Source organism: Physeter macrocephalus, chromosome 13 (assembly GCF_002837175.3).
Source record: "Physeter macrocephalus isolate SW-GA chromosome 13, ASM283717v5, whole genome shotgun sequence".
NCBI classification, from domain to species: Eukaryota; Metazoa; Chordata; class Mammalia; order Artiodactyla; family Physeteridae; genus Physeter; species Physeter macrocephalus.
The window spans coordinates 86,269,153-86,288,818 of record NC_041226.1 but is presented as its reverse complement, the minus strand read 5'-3'; the positions used below and the strand labels follow the sequence as shown (position 1 = coordinate 86,288,818).

Genomic DNA, 19,666 nt, shown 5'->3' with positions numbered 1-19,666 from the left:
TATTATGGTTGTAGTATTCACTTGTATCATTTTTAAACTAAGAGGATTCAGTGAGGTAAAGCTGCCTCCAAAGTGCTTGATACTCAATATATGCTAAGTAATAAGAAGAGTGGTGACAGCTCACCAGCTACTGTTCCAGGTGTAACTAACTTGCTGAGCCTTCACAGACTGTATAAGGTAGAGCTGTCATTACCCCCCCACTTCCAGATGGAGAAACTGGGGAACAGAGAAGGGACCACAGAGATGGGGACAAAAGACCTCCCCAACAAACAAACACCCCCTGCACCTGCCAGGCGCCCAGCCCACGAGGAGGTCACAGAAAGGAGACAGCTCAGTTGTCACTTCGACACACGCGGCATGTGGTACACAGGTGGCCACGGCTTTCATCTGTGTTTATTTTCCTTTCATATAAAAGTTACAGGTTTGAAATGTCTGCAGGAAGATGCCACCATCAGCCAGGTTAGTCGGGGATATATTACAATGTAACACTGGGGAGGCGCGGGGCCCTGGGAGGGAGGCACTGCCCAGAATCGGGGTTTAAGTTCAGCCCTGGCACGTGCCTGCCCTTGCCCCGATCCACCCACACCTGCAGGTGAGAACTGCCTCTGCAGGGAACGAATCCTCCCGAGGGTGTGTCTGTCGTAAAGACTGATTCGTACACCTGATCTGGCCCCTGAGACAGACAAACCACAGCCAGGCTGGCAACTCCCAGAGCCAGAATGTGTCTCAATGAGGTCAAGGTGGGGAAGCCTGTCAGCCAATAAGTTAAAACACACATTGCACCTGCTGTCCTCATGCAAGGTCACCTGGCCACACCGGCCCCTTGTCCACCTGCACTGCCTGCCCAGTGCCTCGGCTCAGAGCCGGGGCTCCCGGCAAGGAGGGGAGGTGTGGGTGCAGGGTGTTTTGAATTCAGGGACGGTGAAGCCCCTGAGCCCCGTCCAGCTCGCGGCTGGGACACTGAGCCTGAAGCGCGGCCTCGGCAGTTGCCCGCCTATGGAGGGAGGCCCCAGGGAACCGCAGTCCACACGGCCCATTGCCCCTGAGCACACAGCGGCTGCACACAGCAGCAGAGCAGGGCCAGGCCAGGAGGAAGATGGGAAGGAGGGAAAGACTGAAATGAGAGGACTTAAAAAAAAAAAAAAGCGGGAACAAACTAAAACCCAACCCCACACACAATATTGTTCATAACCAGCGACTCTATACACACACTCTTTAAATAATAAAGTGACGCGTTCCGCCCGCCGCCGCAGGATCGCCGCCTGAGGGGTCATAACTGACATTTCACAGATTCCTCCCCTCGGTGCACAGGACAAACAAACAGCTTCTTGAAGGACTCAAAAAGTGACGTGGCTGTTTCTTTAAACAGTTAACAGATGTTGCTTTCTACTTTTCTTTTGTTCTGTTTAAACTGGGCTAAGCCCGGGTTGAGCCTGGTGTTCGCCTGCCCAAGTCCCAAACCCAGGAGAAGTGAGCTCTCAATTATGTAAAACGAACACAACAGGAGGCGGGCGGCCTGGGGGCAGCCGTCCGGATTCTGATGGCAGCCTGCCCGCAGGCCCACGTCTGGCTGGCACAGAGGCCGGTGGGTGTGGAGAGCCCCTGCAGACCTCACCTCAGATTGTCAACCTCAGCAGCGGGAGTGGTTTTGAAGGAGGAGGATGGAAAGAGCACCTGCTCCCGAAGACGCTGCGTCTCGCTGCCGTGTGGCAGGTGAGCTGTGGCCGTCAACCCCAGGGGGCGCCTGGCCTCTCAGGGGCACCCTGTCCTTCCCGCGGGAGAGCCGGTCAGGCCGGCGGAAGGTCTGATGAGCAAAGAGGAGCCCCTCTGGGCCCACCAGGCTCAGCACAACGGAGGAGGGGAGCCCGCAGGGCGGGACGGATAGGAGATGGGGTTTAAGGCACACGGCAAGCGACGGAGGAGGGGGCTGCCGGCCCTCCCCCCAACGGAAATGCCCCTCCCATCTCCCCTCTCTCTGGATTAACTCACCAAGAGCTACTGGCCCCAACTCAGATAAAGTGTGTTTCTTGGATGGTCAAGTCCTTCCTTTCCAGCTGCTGCTTCCCAGGCTTCCCAGCTCCCACGGTGCCAGAGGATGGGGAGGGCCGGTGGGACGGGGCGGAGGACGCGAAGGGGCGAAAGCATGACAGCCACGGCTGCTGCTCGTGACCCAGCAAGGGCGGCCAGTACCGCGACGGGAGCACCAGCCCCGGGGGCTGCTGAAAGGCCCCCTGCCGTACCCTTCTGGGCCAGGTGAGACGCCCACACCATCCTCCGCTTAAAAAGTAGGACATGGCAAGTGAAAGGAGTTCTTCCCCGGGTCTCCTCTACTCCCTGCCCACCCCACTGAAGGTTACGGGGAGAGCAGCGTCCGCCCCGAGGGTCCTGGGGCCTCTACTCATCTGTCATCTCAGGCGAGTCGGAAGACTCCCACCGTTCCTGGGCTGCTGCTGAAGTCCCTGTGCTGCGCCCAGACTTGGGGGGAGGGGGGGAGGGGGAGAGAGGGAGAGCGGAAGACGGAGCAAAAGCAGAAAGCAAACCCAAACCCCCAGTTCACAGCTCAGCGGTGAGACCGCCCGCTGGCTCCCCCGGCCCGGGGGTCTGCTCCTGCAGAGGAGGGGCAGGAAGCTGCTGCGGCTCCGGACGCCTGCCCGGCACAGCAGCGGCCTGGATGGGCCTGGCGGCTCTGAGGCCAGGACGCGTGCCACCACCACGTAACAGGTCCAAAGTCCCTTCCGGCCTCGGAGCGGCCCTCTGAGCCTCTCGCGTTCTCCTCGCTTGCGGCACCTGCTCCTAGGTCTTCTCTTCGCGGTCTGTTTTCCTCCGTGTTATGTTCCTGGGTTTGATTTTCAGAGAGAGTTCCCACAGCGCCTCCTCGGCCAGGTGGTCACTGAAGTCATTGAAGAAGTTTATGATATCGTCGTTTCTCCGGATGTCATAATGCCTGGTGGAGGGAGGAGGGTGGCCAGTGAGAGCCAGTGTGGGCCCCACAGCCCCAAGACCCCTTGGAGGTGCCAAGTGTGCCGCCCCAGCAGACTCACAGGGCAGGGGCGCCCACGTGTGATGCTGGCGCTCAGAGCATGAGCTGCACCCCAGAGCTGTGCTCTGCTCTGTGCAAGGGCTCCCGGAGCAGCACCCTGCAGCCAGGCTCCCCTCTGCACGAGGTCCCAGGGAGACCCCCCCCACGGCCCTGGAGTCAGGAGGGCCAGGGCTCGCCAGCCTCCCCGCACGGGATCGCGGAGGACAAGCTGGCGGCCAGCTCTGGGTGCGGGCCCTGTGCCACACCGGAAGGAGCAGCTGGTGGATCCCCGTGGGTCTCTGCTCAGTGCGCCCTGCCCGCCCGGTCCCTCAGGGCCGCAGCACTCACGCCTGCTGGAAGCACCGCATGCTGTCCAGGATGTTGAACTGCTGCCACCGTTTGGAAAAATTCACCTTCCCGTCAATATAGTCTGGGTTTCCCAGGTGAACGAAGGTGAGGTCCTGCAGGATGAGCCCCCTGCGAGGACGGAGAAGCAGGTTAGACTCCGGAGGGTGACCTGGCAGGTAGTCGGTTGATGGGTGAGCCGGAGCCCGAGCAGCTGCCAAACCCGCAAGTGCGTCTGCGGGGAGGGGCGGCACGAACTCCTGACTCGGGTTCTGGTCTCCGGAAAGCGGGCTCAGGCCCACCTGCTACGGAGCCGCTTCAACAGCCGTCCCAGCCCAGCAGGGCGGTACAAGTAACAGATGAACAGGGAAGAATGACACCGCCCCGAACTTGAGTGGCGGGGTGGGGGGTGGGGTCACACGCTGTCATCAAACAGGGCGCGCAGCCCCGTGGCGAGTGGGGGCGGTTCTTGCACAGGGAGAGCCCAGCCCGAGGGGCACAGCCACGCCTGCCCAAGCAGCCCGGCTGGGCTGGGGAGGGGTGTCGTGCTCAGCCAGGGCAGGAAGGCTAGGAAGCACGGCAGGGCCGTCGGCTGCAAGATGTACACTTCGGAGCGTGGAGGCCGCGTGGAGGCCAGGGGCGTGCGCCGCACGCTCAGCCCGGGACAGCGCTGAGTCTCCTGTCCCTCCTGGAGATTCCCACAGTCCACTAGCACGTTAAGGGGTCCAGTGAGTCCCGCACGAAGGAAACTGGTCAGCTTCCATTTTTTCTGCTATTTCCCAAGCTTACGTGACATGGGATTCCTTTTGGCGAGATACCTATTTAGTCCGTGGCCCACACCTGGGGAAACGCTCCCTGAGCTGCCTCACGCCAAGCACTCTCAGGGTTCCTGGGGTGACCGGAGGGCCCTCCGGTGGTTGTGATGTGCGGCTAAGCTTGAGGACAGCTGGACTACAGCACGCTGCCGCTGGTGGGGGAAGAGAGACGCGACGCGGCTGTCCACACATGCGCCTAAACAAACCCACTGGCAGGTGAGGGGAGAGAGGAGGAGGAGGAGGAGGACTGGGAAGTGGGAAGACTGGACCATTTTCACTGGACCCCTCTTTCATTTAAATTTTATTTTTCAAGTTCAAATAGAAGCACAAACGTCTGGGTTGGAAACCTTTAAGTGAGGGCTTCTCTGTGGGGGCCCACTGTATCTTCCCCAGAGCACACGAGGGGCAAACCCAGTTGGGAGGCTGTACTCACAGGTATGGGATGCACGGTGGCTCCACCTCCGAGAGGGCGGCCCGGTAGGCGCGGAAGGAGGATGAGCTGTCAATCAGCGTGCAGTACTCCGCCAGGCCCTGGCAGGAGGGACGCGCAGACCGTGAGCACGGCGCCAACGTGGGGGCACCGAGCCCCGGCCCCTCCCCCCACCAACCCAGAGCCAGACCCCGCCCTGCCCCAGCCGCAGGCAGGCCAGGCCTTCCGTGGGTAAGTGGCCCAGGGGGCCGCGGTGCCGACAAAGAACCGCGTCTCTGAGCAGCCAGCGCCCCGTGTGCTGGACCTCAAGCTGGGCTCGTGCTTGGCTGTGCTCAGCGCTGCAGCCCGCCTGAACCTCAAAGGCACACACTGGACCATGTCGCTCCCGGCCCCGAGCCTGCCTTTGCGCCTCACCGCACTCAAGGCAGAGTCCACCAGGGATGGCGGGTGAGCTCGCTGCTCCTGCATGCAGCACGGGTGGGGTTTTTTGCCTGTCCTGCCCCTTCGCCTGTTATGTGCCTCTCGCCTTGATGCGTGACCTCCTCCAGGAAGCTTTCCCTGCCTCTGCAGGGCCCGTTATGTGTTCCTGGAGCAGCTGGTGTGACTGTCCCATTTCTCCATACACCACGGTCTCATAACTGTCCCTTTATGTTGCCCCATGAGATGACCCCCGGGTAGCCCAGGCGACACTCAGCCCTGTGGGCTTTGTCTCTCTTCCAGGAACAGCACCCACACAAAGATAAAGGTCCCCAGTTCCTTGCCAAGTCCCCCAACACCCCTGTGATGCAGAGCCATTCTCCCCAGTGATGTGGCCACGCTGGCCTCTGTCCTGCTCCTCTGTCCCCTCTGATGGGAATTCCCCTCCCTTCCCAGGAAGCTATTAGGGTCATGGTGTGATCGACACCTCCCTAGGGGGCCTCCCTAACCCCCAGGCTGGCCCAGACTCCTCGTTCACATGCTTGCTCAGCACCCCATCCCCATCCTTCTCCCTGTAGTACCTGCCCTGAAGAGCTCCAGCTAATGACGGTTCTAGCCTGTTCACAGTACATCCCAATGCCTAGTGCGGCCCGCACCCAAAGGAGCCCCTCTAGAAGCCCGGGCCGAGGGCAGGAAGCAGAAGGTGAAGCTGGGACCCAGGCACGGTTCTGCGGTACAGGCAGCAGGACGTGACGTGACGTGACGTGACGTGACGTGACATGACAACCCCGGCACGCACTAACACCAAGCCCCGCAGGGCCCAGTGACTGGAGATTAGAGACAGGAAACTAGGGCAGGGCGGGGCAGAGCACGTCCCCCCCGCGGCTGGGCCTCGCGTCCCACAGCTGCCCTCCCGGCTGCCCGCCCAGCCGCCCACCTCTGAGGTCTGTTTCTGCCACTCCAGCCTGCGGATGGGGGCCGAGTCCAGCGCTGAGAGGATGGCCAGGTAGGAGTTGAAGTTGTTCAGCTTCCGTAAGTGCTGCAGAGAGAGGGTGGGGGCAGGGATGGGCGGGCGGGCGGGCAGGGGCTCCTGGGGCAGGCTCTGGGGAGGGTGCCCACGGTTACCTTCATGATCTTGATGAACTTCAAGAGCAGCCGTTCCCTGTCTTGGGCCTTTTCCTGTAACATGATGATTGACCGGACCCTGCACGGACCAAGGGGAGGAAGAGACAGTTGAGCGGACCCGTCTCTCTTCAGGCCTCTGGTGGCAATGGGACGGGGGCACCTGAACCAGCTGGCCAGGAGCCCGTGCCTACGGAGTGCCCCGTCGCTGCTCTGAAGGAGCTCATGGCACCCCAGGGATAGGTCAGAGGCCACAGAGAGATCCAGTGGCTGGGCCCTCTGACCGCGCGGATGGACGCTCTCCCGGTGAGCGCTGACCGTGGAGCACCCCGGTGGCGGGAGACGCTGAGTGGCCTCAGGAGTAGCTCGGAGACGAGTGGGCGTGTGGGCTAAGAGACCACCTTGCTGGCCGCTCTGAGAGGGAGGGCACCTCTCGGAAACTTAGCAGCAACCAAAGCCAAAGGCCAGCCTTGCACGACGACCTCACGGTGGCCTCGACCCCCTGTGCTTTCACAGGGGCCACCGCCCGTCACCCAGAGGACGTGCCCCTCTTCTGACACATTAAAGGGCACCGGCACCGAGTCCACCTTGAGCACCGGGGCTCTGAAGGGGCTCCACCCGCATCTCCTCCTAGGCAGGCCCCAGGGGGTGTGCCTGGAGCCCCCGCGCCCAGCAAGGGGCAGGGCTGGAGGCCATGCTCAGGGCTGCACGGCTTGTCTGCCCTGGAAACCACCTCGTCCTCTGCTGGGCTGCTACGCTGAGCATGTGCTGCTGACGAGTGAAACGCTTCCTGTGGTGCAGAGAGAAGCAGGGCAAGCGGGAGAGGACCCCATTCTCCTCCAGAGAGCAGTCCTTGGAGCACTTAAAAACCAGACGTTTCCCTGGTGGGGGGGATATACTGTGTGTTCGTCCGGGGGTCAGTATGAGACTGCCTGGCCGCTCCACCCAACCAATCCTCTACTGAGGCCGAGAGGCCGCGGACACCCTTGAGTCGCGTCTTTAAGGGTCAACGGTTCTGCCGTTATGTTACAACATAAATGCACTTTCGGGCGTCACTCTGCTTTAAGAATTGAAGGCTAAATAAAAGTATTAATACAGCCACTCCTTTGCCCTACTTCTCTTCCAGGCAGAGTCAGTGTGGCCACCTGGCAGTGGGGAGACTGGCAACGGCCAGTGCAGGATGGCAAGCTTAACACCCGCTCCCCTGCCGCCACCGATGGCAGACATCACTAATAGATCCTGGCTGAGTCCTCCTCAACCCGCCCCCCAGGTGGCCCCGTCCAACGGGCAAGACACGCCCTGTCCTGTCCCTGCCCTTGTCCTGTCTCTGGTTCACAACGAATGCCCACAGGGCCCCAGAAGGAGCTGGCAGGAACGAAAGGGCACCTCTTCCTCCTTGCCATGGGCGCTCTCTGCGAAGGACACACAGGCACCATCCGGAAGTGCTTTGCACTGAGGCCCCGTCTTACCAGTAGGACATGTTGTTGAAGTGCTCCGTGAACTGGGTCAAGTTGGGGCTCTTCTCCTCGTTCTGCTCTTTTGCCCAAAGCAAAACCTCAGGAATCTGAAAAAGCAGGTAGACAGGATAGAACCTGGGCCCTCTGGCTCTGCTGTGACGCGGTGGCTTCTCTCACTCGGGGACAAGCAGCCGCAACTCACCAGGGCAGGGCACAGCTCTCCCCCAGCCCCACACGTGGCCATACCTCTATCTTATAAAAGAGCTCGGCATCTAGCAGTGTCAGCTGCTCAGCTATCTCATGGCTGTGAAAGTCATGCAAGGTCCCGGGCCTGCAAGACAGAGGCACGAGATGAGTGGTCACTGGATGGGACGGCGGGGGCTGGGTGGGGGCTGCACTTCAGGCCTCGGAGCTGAGGGAACACGACTTGCTTCACAGCAGCACGGAGGCCACGCAGCGGGTCGGGGGCGGGTCAGGACCAGACTGCACTCGTCTCCCTGGGACCCCGGGGCCTGCCTTCCTCCCTGCCTCCGCCCGGCAGGTTCGGTGGCTCCACTCGCGAGCCCGCAAGCTCAGCTGCCTGAGAACGCACAGCCCGACCCCACTTCAGGGCCCAGTGGGAACAGAGACGGTGCCATGTGAATGGAGCTGAGAAACCAAGAAAGAGGTGATAAATCACACCTCCATGGCCTCGGGAGAGGGCCAGTGGAACCTCTACACGGGTTCTCCGGAGCGGGCAGGGTGACACGGGGCGCGGCAAGAATTCAGTGCTGACCACAGCCTGAAGGCATTCCTGTCCCGTCCTGGTAAAGCCCCTACACGCCCTGCTGCCCCACTTCCTACTAAAAAGGTGGTCAGTCCTACAACGTAAGCCTGGAGAAGAGGCCCAGCCCCGGGGGACGCCCTGGCCTGCCCCGGAGGCACCTCATCACAGGGCCCGGGCAGAACTGGGAGGTGAGGTTGTGAGGCCGGGGGCAGGGAGGGGGGCACTAAAGGAAATGGAATGCAGAGACGGCCGCTGGTATGGCTCTCGCCAGAGGCAGGGCCCGGAGAAGCCCAGGACGGACGGCGGGTGGCGTACCTGGCTGCTACGCCCCTGGCCGCCAGGGGCTGGTCGGAGTTGGCACACCTGAGCAGCTTCTTCTGGTCCACCTTGTCCAGGATGTTCTTCCGGAGCACACGGGCCAGACTGAGCTCCCCGTTGCACACCAGGCGGAAGACCAGCTCCATCAGCAGCTTCAAGATCTCTTCCGTCAACTCCACTAGGCTAAAGGGCCAAGGGCCATGCGGTGAGGGGCGGGGATGCAAGCATAAGAAGAGGACTACTGCCACGGGGTCCAGAACCCCCTCAAGACACCTGAGACACCCACCAGCAGAGCTGGGAAACCTCTCGTGGGAAGAGAGCCAGAGAAGGTCTTGGGATGGCTGTCTGCATGCTACAGAGTGCCGGGAGTGGTCCCATTGGTAACCAATAACTGCCATTCTCTCAGCAAACGGTCGCTGGCACCGGATAAGCACCAGGGACCATGCTGCGGCCTGGGCTCTGGAGACAAATCCTGCCCCAGGGGAGCTCCTGATCCCACAGGGGTGATGAATCACGATGAGGTCTGGGCTCCACAGACCAGACAGCCCTAGGGCGCCCCTGCACAGTATTCTCCACACGCAGTGTTTCACAGCCCCACCCTGTAATCACTAAGGCCACATCCCAGCAGAAGGTAAACACCTTGAGGGCGGGGCCTGGGTGGCTTCCTTACCAAGGGCTCTCTCGACCTAGGAAAGGGACCTTGTGCTTTGTGTTTGTTAAATAACCAGAAATGGCAAATGCCATTCAGTCAGGGGACCGTGGAAAGATGAGGAGGGCAGCCAAGGTCTAGGCCACATGCCAGAGGGATGGCTCCCACAAGGAAATCAGGGCTGGGCCAGACCCCCTCAGCGGGTCTGAGGGGACAAGCCACTCTCCCCAGGGGTCATGTTAAAGCAGGCAGGAGTGAGCCCTGTCCAGGGCCTTGGGCAGGGCTCTGTGGGCACAGAGCCCAGGAGACACAGGTGAAATGTGACGGGAGGCCCAGATCTCTTCGGGGAAGCCTGTGCCCCGGCGGGGACCCCGGGATGCCCGCGGCGTGCTGGACCCCCCGGCCGCCCGCCCGCCATCCCCCAGGCGGAAGGACTCACCAGAGCTCGTCCACCACCCGTACCAGGACGAAGAACGTGTTCTTGCTGACGCGCTTCTTGAACGTGTCGGCAAAAGGAGAGAACTTCTCGTACGTGGACGCAGGTTAAAGAAACAACCGCCCTCACAGGTAGGGACGGGGAAGTGAGCGGGAGGGCCGCCCTCCCCCAGCCCCCCTTCCCTGAGCGAACCCTGGGAACGAGGGCACGGGGAGGGCAGAGGACCTGTGCGGGGTGGCAGAGCTGCAAAGTGAGGTTCAGCCCACACCTTTCTGACCCCGAGGACTGTTCTCGACCACCGCCCTCTCCTGCCTGCAGAACCGACCGTCTCCCTGCACTCCCAGGCCTGCCTTTCTGTTGGGATCAACCCAAGGTTCCTGTGACCGCTGAAACGCTGAAGGCTGCATCGCTGAGCTCAGGCAGAGAAAGGTGGTCAGAAAGCACTTGCCCTAAAATCCCCGGGTCCCTGGGGAAGGCGCACAGCCCCTCAGAGGAGTCTCCCTCCGCTCTTGTCACAAGTTCCCATCGCCCTTCCACAGCTTCAGAGGCTGCCTGCACATCTGCCCTTCAAACACCTGGCTACTTCCTCCCTGAGGCCGTGGGTTCCACCTGGAGGGTCACAACTTCTTGCTGCCCTCGTGTTCACCAAGTCTCCAGACACTTCTATGGCTCCATACCGCCTGCTCTCAGGAAGGAGCCATGCACCAGGGACAGCGCCAAGGGCTGGCAGCACACAGGACCCACCAGCCAGCTGCACCCAGGATCTCGATGCTGCAACACGTCTGTTAACATGCCTGAAGCGCCAAGCAGGGCAGATGCTGAGATGCCGAGTCAGAGAGGCCTGGGGGGCACTCTTCCTCCAAGCTGCCGTACGGGTCACTTAACCTCTCTGAACTTCAGTTTCCTTAATTACACGGTAGGAAATAATGTCATGGCGCCACGTAACAAACGGTAGTGATGTGTGTATCAAATGGTATAGCCGGGTGAGATTACCCATGCGATCGCTCAGCACCATAACCGACACCAAGACGTTCTCAACAAGTGTGAGCTACTATCATTCGCTGACCCAGGCCTGCGAGCCACTGAAGGTGTGAGGCGGGAGGGGACGAAGTCTCTGCACGTGGGGGCCGTCCAGTTCTGAGGGACCAGGGCCACGAGGGGGGGGTCAGGGGAGAGAGGAGGGCAGGAGGCAGAGGAGGCGCGGCACACACGAGGGACTGGGAGAGCTGGGAGGGCTCAGGACTTCTGCCCCAAGGGATGGCGGCTGTCCGGCAGATGGCAGTCATGGGCTGTGACGCAGGAGGACGCTGAGGGGCAGGGACCCCGGGCTGGAACAGTAGTAGCTCCTTAGCTTTGGCAGGACGGGCAGGTTTGGACCCGAGAAAGAGGCAATAAAAGTGTGTCTCTCCAGGCCTCGGGATCTTCCTCGGCCACTACCGGGGGGAGTCCTATCTGAAAGGGTTAGCCTGGGGGGCAGATGTGGTCGAGGGGCAGGAGGCGACTGTCCCGTGGACGCGGAGTCTCCGTCCGCTGCTGGGTCTGCCATCTGGGGGAGTGGCCGTGCCTGCCCCCGAGCTTGTTCTCTGGAGTCCCGATTCCCTCACACCCTGCGCACTTCGTACCCAGCACCCCTAATGCCCTGGGGCTCAGCTCCGCGAAGCCACAGGGGCCAGTGACCAGGGTCTCTGCAGGGGCCCGCACGCGCCCGCCCTCTCTCAGTGTGTGCCAGTTCTTTCTAATTCTTTCTCAGAATCACCCAGTGATCACAACTGCCATTAGGCAGCACCCTATGTTCCAGGCACGTCGCATAACGTCACTCAGCCCTTTCACAGACGAGGAATGAGGCTCAAAGAAGCCTTGCCTGAGGTCCCAAAGCCGGGCCACGGCAGAGCTGGGCTGAGCACGTCCATCACTCCTGCCCGCAGCTCCCCGCGCGAGGGCTGTGTGGGCACGAAGGCCCCTCTCCCGGCTCCAGGAGGCTCCGCGCGGTGAGGGGTGTGGCGCCAGGGCTGAGGCACAGGCAAGGATATCTGTACTGCAGCTTCTTGATGAGCTCCTCAGGGGTGATGAAGGTCCTGTAGGTGGTCAAGAAGGCCTCGCAGTACAACACCAGATCTGGAGGGAAGAGCGGTTGCTTAGCGAGGCCTGCCGCTGACGCAGGGCAGACAGGCACCACACCTGCGGCAAGTACACGCCACCGCTGATTACACAGCGAGCTTCTGGTTTGCCTGAGACGATGATTCCAGGAGTCTTAACCATCACATACGGGCACAGAGAGTACAAGTCAGACCCACCAGCAGCACTCTGCGGCTAAATCACAGGTCACACTTTAGGTGGCGGGGCCCGGGAACAAAAATCTTTGGCATTTCCACATAGTGAGTGAGAGACCTAAGAAAAGGCTGAAGGGGCTCAGCCTGGCTGCTGACACTCAGGTGTGCAGGCTCTGGTGTCAGGGGAGGGCAAGGCCCACTGGGAGGAGCCCAGCCGGGAAGTCAAGTGGGATTAGGGCTGGCAGCTCCCACCCAACGCCTCTCCTTCCCCTTGGAGGGGCTGGTTCTAGCCAGGGATTCCCACCCTTAACACATTCACAACACACCCCTGTTCGTTTACGGCTATGACGCACCCTCCCAACCATGCAGTCTCAGACACGAAGGGGAAGAGGGGGGCATGTTTTAAATGCAGGTCCCTCCTGGAGACAAATGGCCTGGTCAGGCTTGTGAACTTCAGAGTTACTCTGTGCTGGAGCTGAGGTTCGAGTCCTGATTCGGCTCCAAAGTCTGTGGCCCTCACCGTGAAGCTGAGCACATGCACACACAGTATTTAAATGTTCTTTTCCGGACGCAGACCACCTTCCCCCGTCTTCTCTCATTCCTCCCACAACTCACTGATTGGGAGGAGGAACCTCGAGGACCCCACTCCTCCGGCTGGGCAGCCCAGCCCTGCAGAGCCCTGGCTCCTGCCCCCTGCTGCTCAGCCCCTGGACAACGCGAGGGAAAGAAACACCCGCGCCTGCCTCGGGGGCGTGCTCGGGTGATCCGGCTGGCAGAGCGGTGCCGTGAGGGAAGCTCATGGACCGGAGTTGCAGCAGGCGGCCAGCGGTGCTGGGCTCAGGCTCCTTCCTGGACCCCGAGCCCACCTAGCTCACTGTCAAATTAGGGCTTCTGTTCAAAGAGGGCCAAGGAAGCAGAGATGGGTCCAGGGGAGGGCAAGCCCACTGGAAGAAGGGGTCCAAGGCTGCACCCCCTGAGCCATGGGGTCTCCCAGCCACTGGTGTGGTCTCCGGTCTGCAGGAAGCCACCTGCCCAAGGAGCTTGCTGTGTGGCCCAGGGCCTCTGCCTCAACCGCCCATCCCAGGGACAAATGACTGGGGCCTCAAAATCTTTCCATTGATAAAACCGAGCGGAAGGCCCAGCGGGCAGCAGAGCCTCCTCTCCCAGGCACGGTCGGCACCGACTGGAAGGTCCTTGGGTTGCCCTTGCCTGCTGGCCTCCCTCTGGCCTTGGCCACAGCCGGCCGCACCTGGCAGGTCAGCGGTTTACTGCTCAGGGCTGAGGACTGGGGCCAGCTCCCACTTCAGCCTTTCACTACTGGACAAAAATGAGAGCTGTTTCTCATGCCAGGCTGAGGATGGAGCGCTGACCTGTCTGGCATGGAGGAGGGTTTACTGAAGAAGGCAGAGCACGGGCTGTTCCTGGGGGATGTAAACAGATACTCCCTGAGCACCTCCTATGTGCCAACTCACTCAGCCTTCACACCCACTGGGCACTTTGAACCTCTTCACAAAGCTGAGTCAGCTGAGGCCGAGAAGGGACGTGCCCAGCAGCGGCCCGGCCTGAGAACGCACGGCCAGGATTCAGACTCAGTCTCCAGGACCCTACTCTGCCTGGGTCAGAAGAAACCCGGAGGGCAAAAGCGTGGCTGTGGTGAGTCTGCGGGAGCCATTTCTTCTTTTTCTCTATTTTTCAGATTTTCAGCAATGCCAACAATTATTTTTGTACTACTTTCATAATTAAAAAATTCCCAGAATCATCTGTGTCACAATACTTTGGGAAAGCTGCTGTAAAAACAGAGGGACCAGGTTGTTTACAGAAATGAAATTGGCGGGTTAGGGTTTCACGACTGGGGTGTTTTAATTCCTACACACCTTACTTTACCATTGCTGTTCCATCATCTTTTTAATAATTTAAAAAACGTAAAAAGGAAGTGTGTGTGGGGAGAGGCCGGGCCCAGCTGTGGGGCGTGTGCACTGCAGGCCCCTCCCGCCTGACCAAGGTCACGGGCACCGGCCTTACAGCCCCTCCTTTTCCTCCTCCTTCCAGAAGACAACTTGAAAAGACAGCTCCTCTGCTAGCAGAGTCCACCCAACAGAACACAGGCCCTGCTTTTCCAGCCCTCTCGAAGGATCAGGACGTGAAGGGGTGTCTCTGCGCTGAGAGTGGGGAACCCCGTCCTGTGCAGGTAACGCTGCTGGACGACTGGATGCTCCTGACAGAACCTCTGCCCCAGGAAGTTCCCAGAGGAGGAATAAAGGAAACCCAATCCAGCGGTCTGGAATAATATAATGGGCAAAACATCAGGAAAAGCGTAAAAAGCCACCCGCACGTCAACGTAATTTTAGCACTATCGTTGAACGTGCCGCTACTCAAGGCACCGTCTGTGGAGCACCTACCAGGTGCCGGGCTCTGCACCTGAAACTTGCCCCTTGATGATCCTGGGGTCCTCACTACCCTGCACCACCAGAGGACACACTCTGAGGGGGTTGGGAAGCGGACGGTCTGGCTCTGAATGCGGGTCACCTGTCCCCCATGTGGGCGCTCCCTACGGAGACCCAGCAGCACCAGGACTGCTGTTCTGACCCGCTCAGGGCTGGAGGAGAGGAGAGGAGAGGGCAGGGCAGTGGAGCCGAGCAATGTCTCAGTTCAGCGGGACCAGCCCCCTCCAGGGAGCTCTGGCACAGAGGCTGCCGCGGCCGGCGCTGCCGTACCTTTCCTGTCCGTCTCAGTAGCGTGGACCAGTAGGATGTCACCAGATCCTCCCCGGACGTCTGGTCCGTCGTCGCCCTGCAAAACCACCGCAAAGGAGGGCGTGGAGCAGAACGCAGCCGTAAGGAAGTCCGTTTAGGGAGTCACAAGCAGGGACGAGATGACAAAGACACGGTGTTGCAGAGACGCCACGTCCCCTCTGCCCTGCCCTCCCTCACTCCAGGAGCAGCGTGGCCGGGCAGGAGAGGCCAGGTGCACCCATCCAGCCCGCCCACCGCGTGGCACGGCGCTCTGAGGACACCACTGGCTCAGGGGGGCATGGCTCCAGTCAGTCTTTCCCTGTTCACCAACCCACGGCGCGGGGCGGAAGAGGGGACGGAGGGAGCCGATGGGGAGGCAGGCAGGACCAGCACCGGCCCTTCCCAGGATGATGGTGGAGGCGGCAGACCACTTCCAGGTATGCGCGTGTTCCCAAAACTGCAGCAAGCTGCCCTAAATCTAAACCTGCTTCCTCGGGTGGAGGGAATCACTTGTCACATCACACGTTCTTCCAGGGAGCCCTTCTTAGAGGAGTGAAAAGTGTCACAAAGATGCTCAATTATATCCGATGTTGCTTACACTGACCGTGGCCTGCCAGTTAAGGGAAAAGTCTTATTTTCACATGAGCAAACTGAGGCTTTAACCCATAAACCTGGCCTGCAGCCACCAGCCCCATACGCTGTAATTCCGAAGGAGACCACGCCCCGCGAGCTTCCTCGTGTCTCTAGCTCTTGGAGATGCACCCGCCTCTCCAAAGCTTCAAGGTTTTTACGCTGGAAGTGTCTTGGATTTCCAGCTAAGACAGGGCAGCTCCGCCCAGGACCTGACTTTTCAGAAGAAATTTCTGGCAAGAGTCACGTAACATCATTCTCTCTGCAGAGGAGCCAGCCCTGCCTTCCTGGTTCCTCTCTGCTGCAGCCTAGCCACGTGTGTGTGTGTAGAACACAGCCACCTCCTCGGCGGGGGTCAAGGCTACCACTGGGAGCCATTCCTCTGTGTCCCCAGAATCGCTCGGCAGCAGGGAGACGGGAGGCCCTCTCAGGTTAGCTCCTCTTACTGTGCCGGGTTTGGGCACCGTGTTTACCCATGAGGCTCTCCTGACAAGACATGGGACGGAGGCAGCCTCAGTGGCCAGGCCTGAAATTTCTTAATTAGCTGTGCTTCCCACGCTGACACTACACGGGGGTCATTCTGTCATTAACAACATAAAAATATCTTGCACTAGCGACGGCTTACCACACACGGCTCCGTGCCGAGCACCCTCGTGGATTTCGTTCTCACAACACCCTCCAGAGTCCTGTCACTTGGGGCTTAGAGAGGACATGTCACTCGCCCAAGATCCCTCTCCAGAAGTGTCAGAGAAGGGGACAGCACACTTCCTCCTGGAAGTCACCCACGTGCCCAGGGTCTCAGAGCACCCACGGTGGCGCAGGCATGGGGCCAGGACGAACGGGACGCCAGAGCCTGCCGCGCAGGAGGGCCGCCGGGGGGGTCAGCACTCGGCTGGGCCCCTTCTGTTTGGGACTCCTCCAGGTTCCCCTCTCAGAGCCTCCCGCCCTCCTTCTGGGCCAGACCCTGCACACGAAGGCCTGCGAGGAGCCCACCTCTTGCTTGAGCGTCAGCCTTGCCATGATCTCATTGTGGTCGATGAGGGACAGCTCGTCTACTTCCTCCTCCGACTGAGCCTCTGGAGCATCCGGTGACTTTGGGGCCCTGGAGAGAGAAACGGTTTGTGTTGTGTCAACAGACCCTGAGCTCCACGGCTCCCGGGGGCCGAGGCAGCGTGGCCCCGTGCGTGGGGTCTGCGTGGTACAGCCGCTCCCCTGAACGGGTCCTCCCCGGGCTGCAGCTCCAGCGAGAAGCCCAGGCCCGCTTCCCCCCCCCCCACAGGGGGCCTGGGGGATGGACAAGAGAACGGGATGCAGACTGGGTTTCTAGCTCTGCTCCTGATAAGCTGTGTGAGCTGGGGACAGTCCCTGCTCTCTCCAGACAATCCATCGGTAAGTGGAAGAGATTAAGCACGCAGAGCAAGAAGGTTCCGCTGAGCAATTTGAAGAAGGAATGGTCTCAGTCACCTGTGTCAAGGCCCACAGACCGCACGGACTGACAGTACTCCAGCAGAGAATGGCAAGGGCCAGCGGGACGGGGCAACAAGCCAGCATGACCTCGATGCCGTCCCCAGGTCTCTCCCCGGTGGACTGAGGAGCAGCGCGTGCAGCGGCCCTTTGCCCGCGGGTGTCGGTGGCAGCAGCTTGAGCAGGGGTCCAGCCTGAGCCAAGGGCAGGGGGGCTGGAAGATGGGACGGGAAGGCTGAGACCGAAGCGCCGAGCAGTTTGGGTGAAGGGGGAGGGGGAGGGACCCTCCAGCAGACGAAGCACAGGGGGAGCCTGCAGAGGGCGGGCAGGAGGCAGGCGGATGTGGGGCCTGCGGGCGCCGTGCTTTCCCCCAGCGTTTTCTCCCGTATTCCCGTCATTCTCATGATCGACCCTGTGAGCCACTGACTGGCCTCGTGGTCGCAGGCTTCATTTTTAACCCTAAGTATCCGAGACATTAAAACCTGGGCCTTTGGGGAATTCCCTGGTGGTCCAGTGACTAGACTCCGTGCTCTCACTGCTGAGGGCCTGGGTTCAATCCCTGGCTGGCGAACCAAGATCCCACGAGCCACATGGTACGGGCGAAAAAACCCAAGTCGAAACAAAACAAACAAAAGCCCCTGGGCCTTTCGTAAGACAACACGGACGGGACAGAGCAAAACCAGGCGCGGCCCTGGGACGAACCCTCAGCTGCGCGCCAGCGCCCAGTCTGTGGCCTGGCCTCCGTGGGAGAGGACAGCGCCCCGTGGCCGCCGTCTGGCCGGTCAACGCACTCATCCTGCTTCTTGTGCAGGAGCCACCTGAGCTCTGAAAGATGGCGCCCCTGGGCCCAGTGGAGCTAGAGCCCGTGAGCTGCTGTTGTCTGGCACAGACGCCTCTGCCACTGCATGTTAGACTAGAAAACCCATCAGCCCTTAACATTTGGGGAGACCTGAGCCTGGGCCACTGAATCAGACTCCGTGTGGATGGTACTGAGGGGCGGCCAGAGTAGGGTGGGCAGGCAGCCCTTGTCAACAGGCCCCTAGAGAATGCTTTCTATTTTTTTTCCTGTCTCTTGCTATTTTTACCACATCTTTAACCATTTATGTTTAGGCCTGACAATAGCAAGTGGGTATTGCTTAGCCCTGTACCCAGGGCTCCAGAAGTAGCCGAACCTTAGCCTAAAGAGGGAGGAAAAGCTTGAATTTGTGGAGCATTTCACAAAGAAGGGGAAGTCAACATGAAGTCGCAGGTGGCAGGGCTGATTAGCAGGTCCTACACATCATCCTTTCTACGTGTGGACTGGAGAAATTTACTACACATTTCTAAACCTGGGCAGGTTTGACGCATGCTAATGTTGAAAATGTTACCAAAGATTAACGAGACATATGACTAAATGCAGAGATGACTCCTGATTGACCCTGGTTCCAAAAAATAAGCCTTATAAGACATATTAGGGAGAACTAGGGAAATGGAAGATCATTTGCATATCAGATAATGTGAAGAATTTATTACGCTTCTTAGATGTGATAATCCTATTGTAATCAGGTGGGCATCTAAAATGTTTTAGGAGGCATGCTGAAATATTTATGGGCCGAGTGTCACGTCTGTGACTTACTTTCAAATACACACTACATACGATTTACACACTATCTCTAGAAACTCACAATAAAAAGTTTGGTGGGGGGGAATCTTTTACACTCCTTTACTACATTTGAACTTGGAAGAGGCAGAAGGAAGGTTGGCCTAGGATTTGAGAAAGAAAACACTGTTGTGGGTAATTTGTAAGGGGAAGAGTATGCGTGGAGATGCTCAAGAAGCAGTGGCAGCCTGTGTGCCAGCAGGAAGGCTTCTGAGGGGTGTAGTTATCCGTGATTTTTCTTATTTTCTTGTACATTTCTATACTTTCCATGTTCTCTACCCTGAGCATGCATAATTTTGAGAATCAGAATAAAGGGAGGAGTCTACACACATATCTCAGATACTGTGGACTCGGTTCCCAGCCACTGCAATAAAGCAAGTAACACAATAAAGTGATTCACATGAATTTTTTTCGTTTCCCAGTGCATATAAAAGGCAAATTTATACTATACTGTAGTCTGTTAAGTGTGCAATAGCATTATGTCTAAAAAAACAGTAGGGACATCCCTGGTGGCGCAGTGGATAAGAATCCGCCTGCCAATGCAGGGGACACGGGTTTGAGCCCTGGTCCGGGAAGATCCCCCATGCCACGGAGCAACTAAGCCCGTGTGCCACAACTACTGAGCCTGCGCTCTACAGCCCGCGAGACACAACTTCTGAGCCTGAGCTCTAGAGCCTGCAAGCCACACCTACTGAAGCCCGTGTGCCTAGAGCCCGTGCTCCACAACAAGAGAAGCCACCGCAATGAGAAGCCCGCGCACCGCAACCAAGAGCAGCCCCCGCTCGCCGCAACGAGAGAAAGCCCGCACGCGGCAATGGAGACCCAACGCAGCCAAAAAAAAAAAAAAAAATTACATTAAACCTTAAAAATCAATCAATCAATCAATCCAAATTTAAAAAGTGTACATGCCCCTTAATTAAAAAATACTCAAGAGCAGCCCCCGCTCGCCGCAACCAGAGAAAGCCCGCACGCGGCAATGGAGACCCAACGCAGCCAAAAAAAAAAAAAAAATTACATTAAACCTTAAAAATCAATCAATCAATCAATACAAATTAAAAAAGTGTACATGCCCCTTAATTAAAAAATACTTTAGGGCTTCCCTGGTGGCGCAGTGGCTGAGAGTCCGCCTGCCGATGCAGGGGACACGGGCTCGTGCC

General features: G+C 59.2%; 1 protein-coding gene across 1 annotated transcript in view; it reads right to left on the bottom strand.

The window, feature by feature from the left end:
- Positions 1-375: 375 nt before the first annotated feature.
- The window catches only part of RAPGEF1 (Rap guanine nucleotide exchange factor 1), a 56,323-nt gene continuing 37,032 nt past the window's right edge, over positions 376-19,666 (bottom strand). The window contains exons 10-22 of the mRNA XM_055089390.1: positions 16,961-17,064; positions 16,400-16,721; positions 14,759-14,834; positions 11,805-11,889; positions 9,778-9,870; positions 8,687-8,872; positions 7,852-7,936; positions 7,618-7,712; positions 6,152-6,230; positions 5,964-6,065; positions 4,613-4,710; positions 3,368-3,496; positions 376-2,944 (exon numbers count right to left, since the gene is read on the bottom strand). Of these exons, the coding sequence (XP_054945365.1) occupies positions 2,794-2,944; positions 3,368-3,496; positions 4,613-4,710; positions 5,964-6,065; positions 6,152-6,230; positions 7,618-7,712; positions 7,852-7,936; positions 8,687-8,872; positions 9,778-9,870; positions 11,805-11,889; positions 14,759-14,834; positions 16,400-16,721; positions 16,961-17,064 (1,605 nt within the window). The 3' untranslated portion in view covers positions 376-2,793. The remainder of the gene's footprint in view (positions 2,945-3,367; positions 3,497-4,612; positions 4,711-5,963; positions 6,066-6,151; positions 6,231-7,617; positions 7,713-7,851; positions 7,937-8,686; positions 8,873-9,777; positions 9,871-11,804; positions 11,890-14,758; positions 14,835-16,399; positions 16,722-16,960; positions 17,065-19,666) is intronic.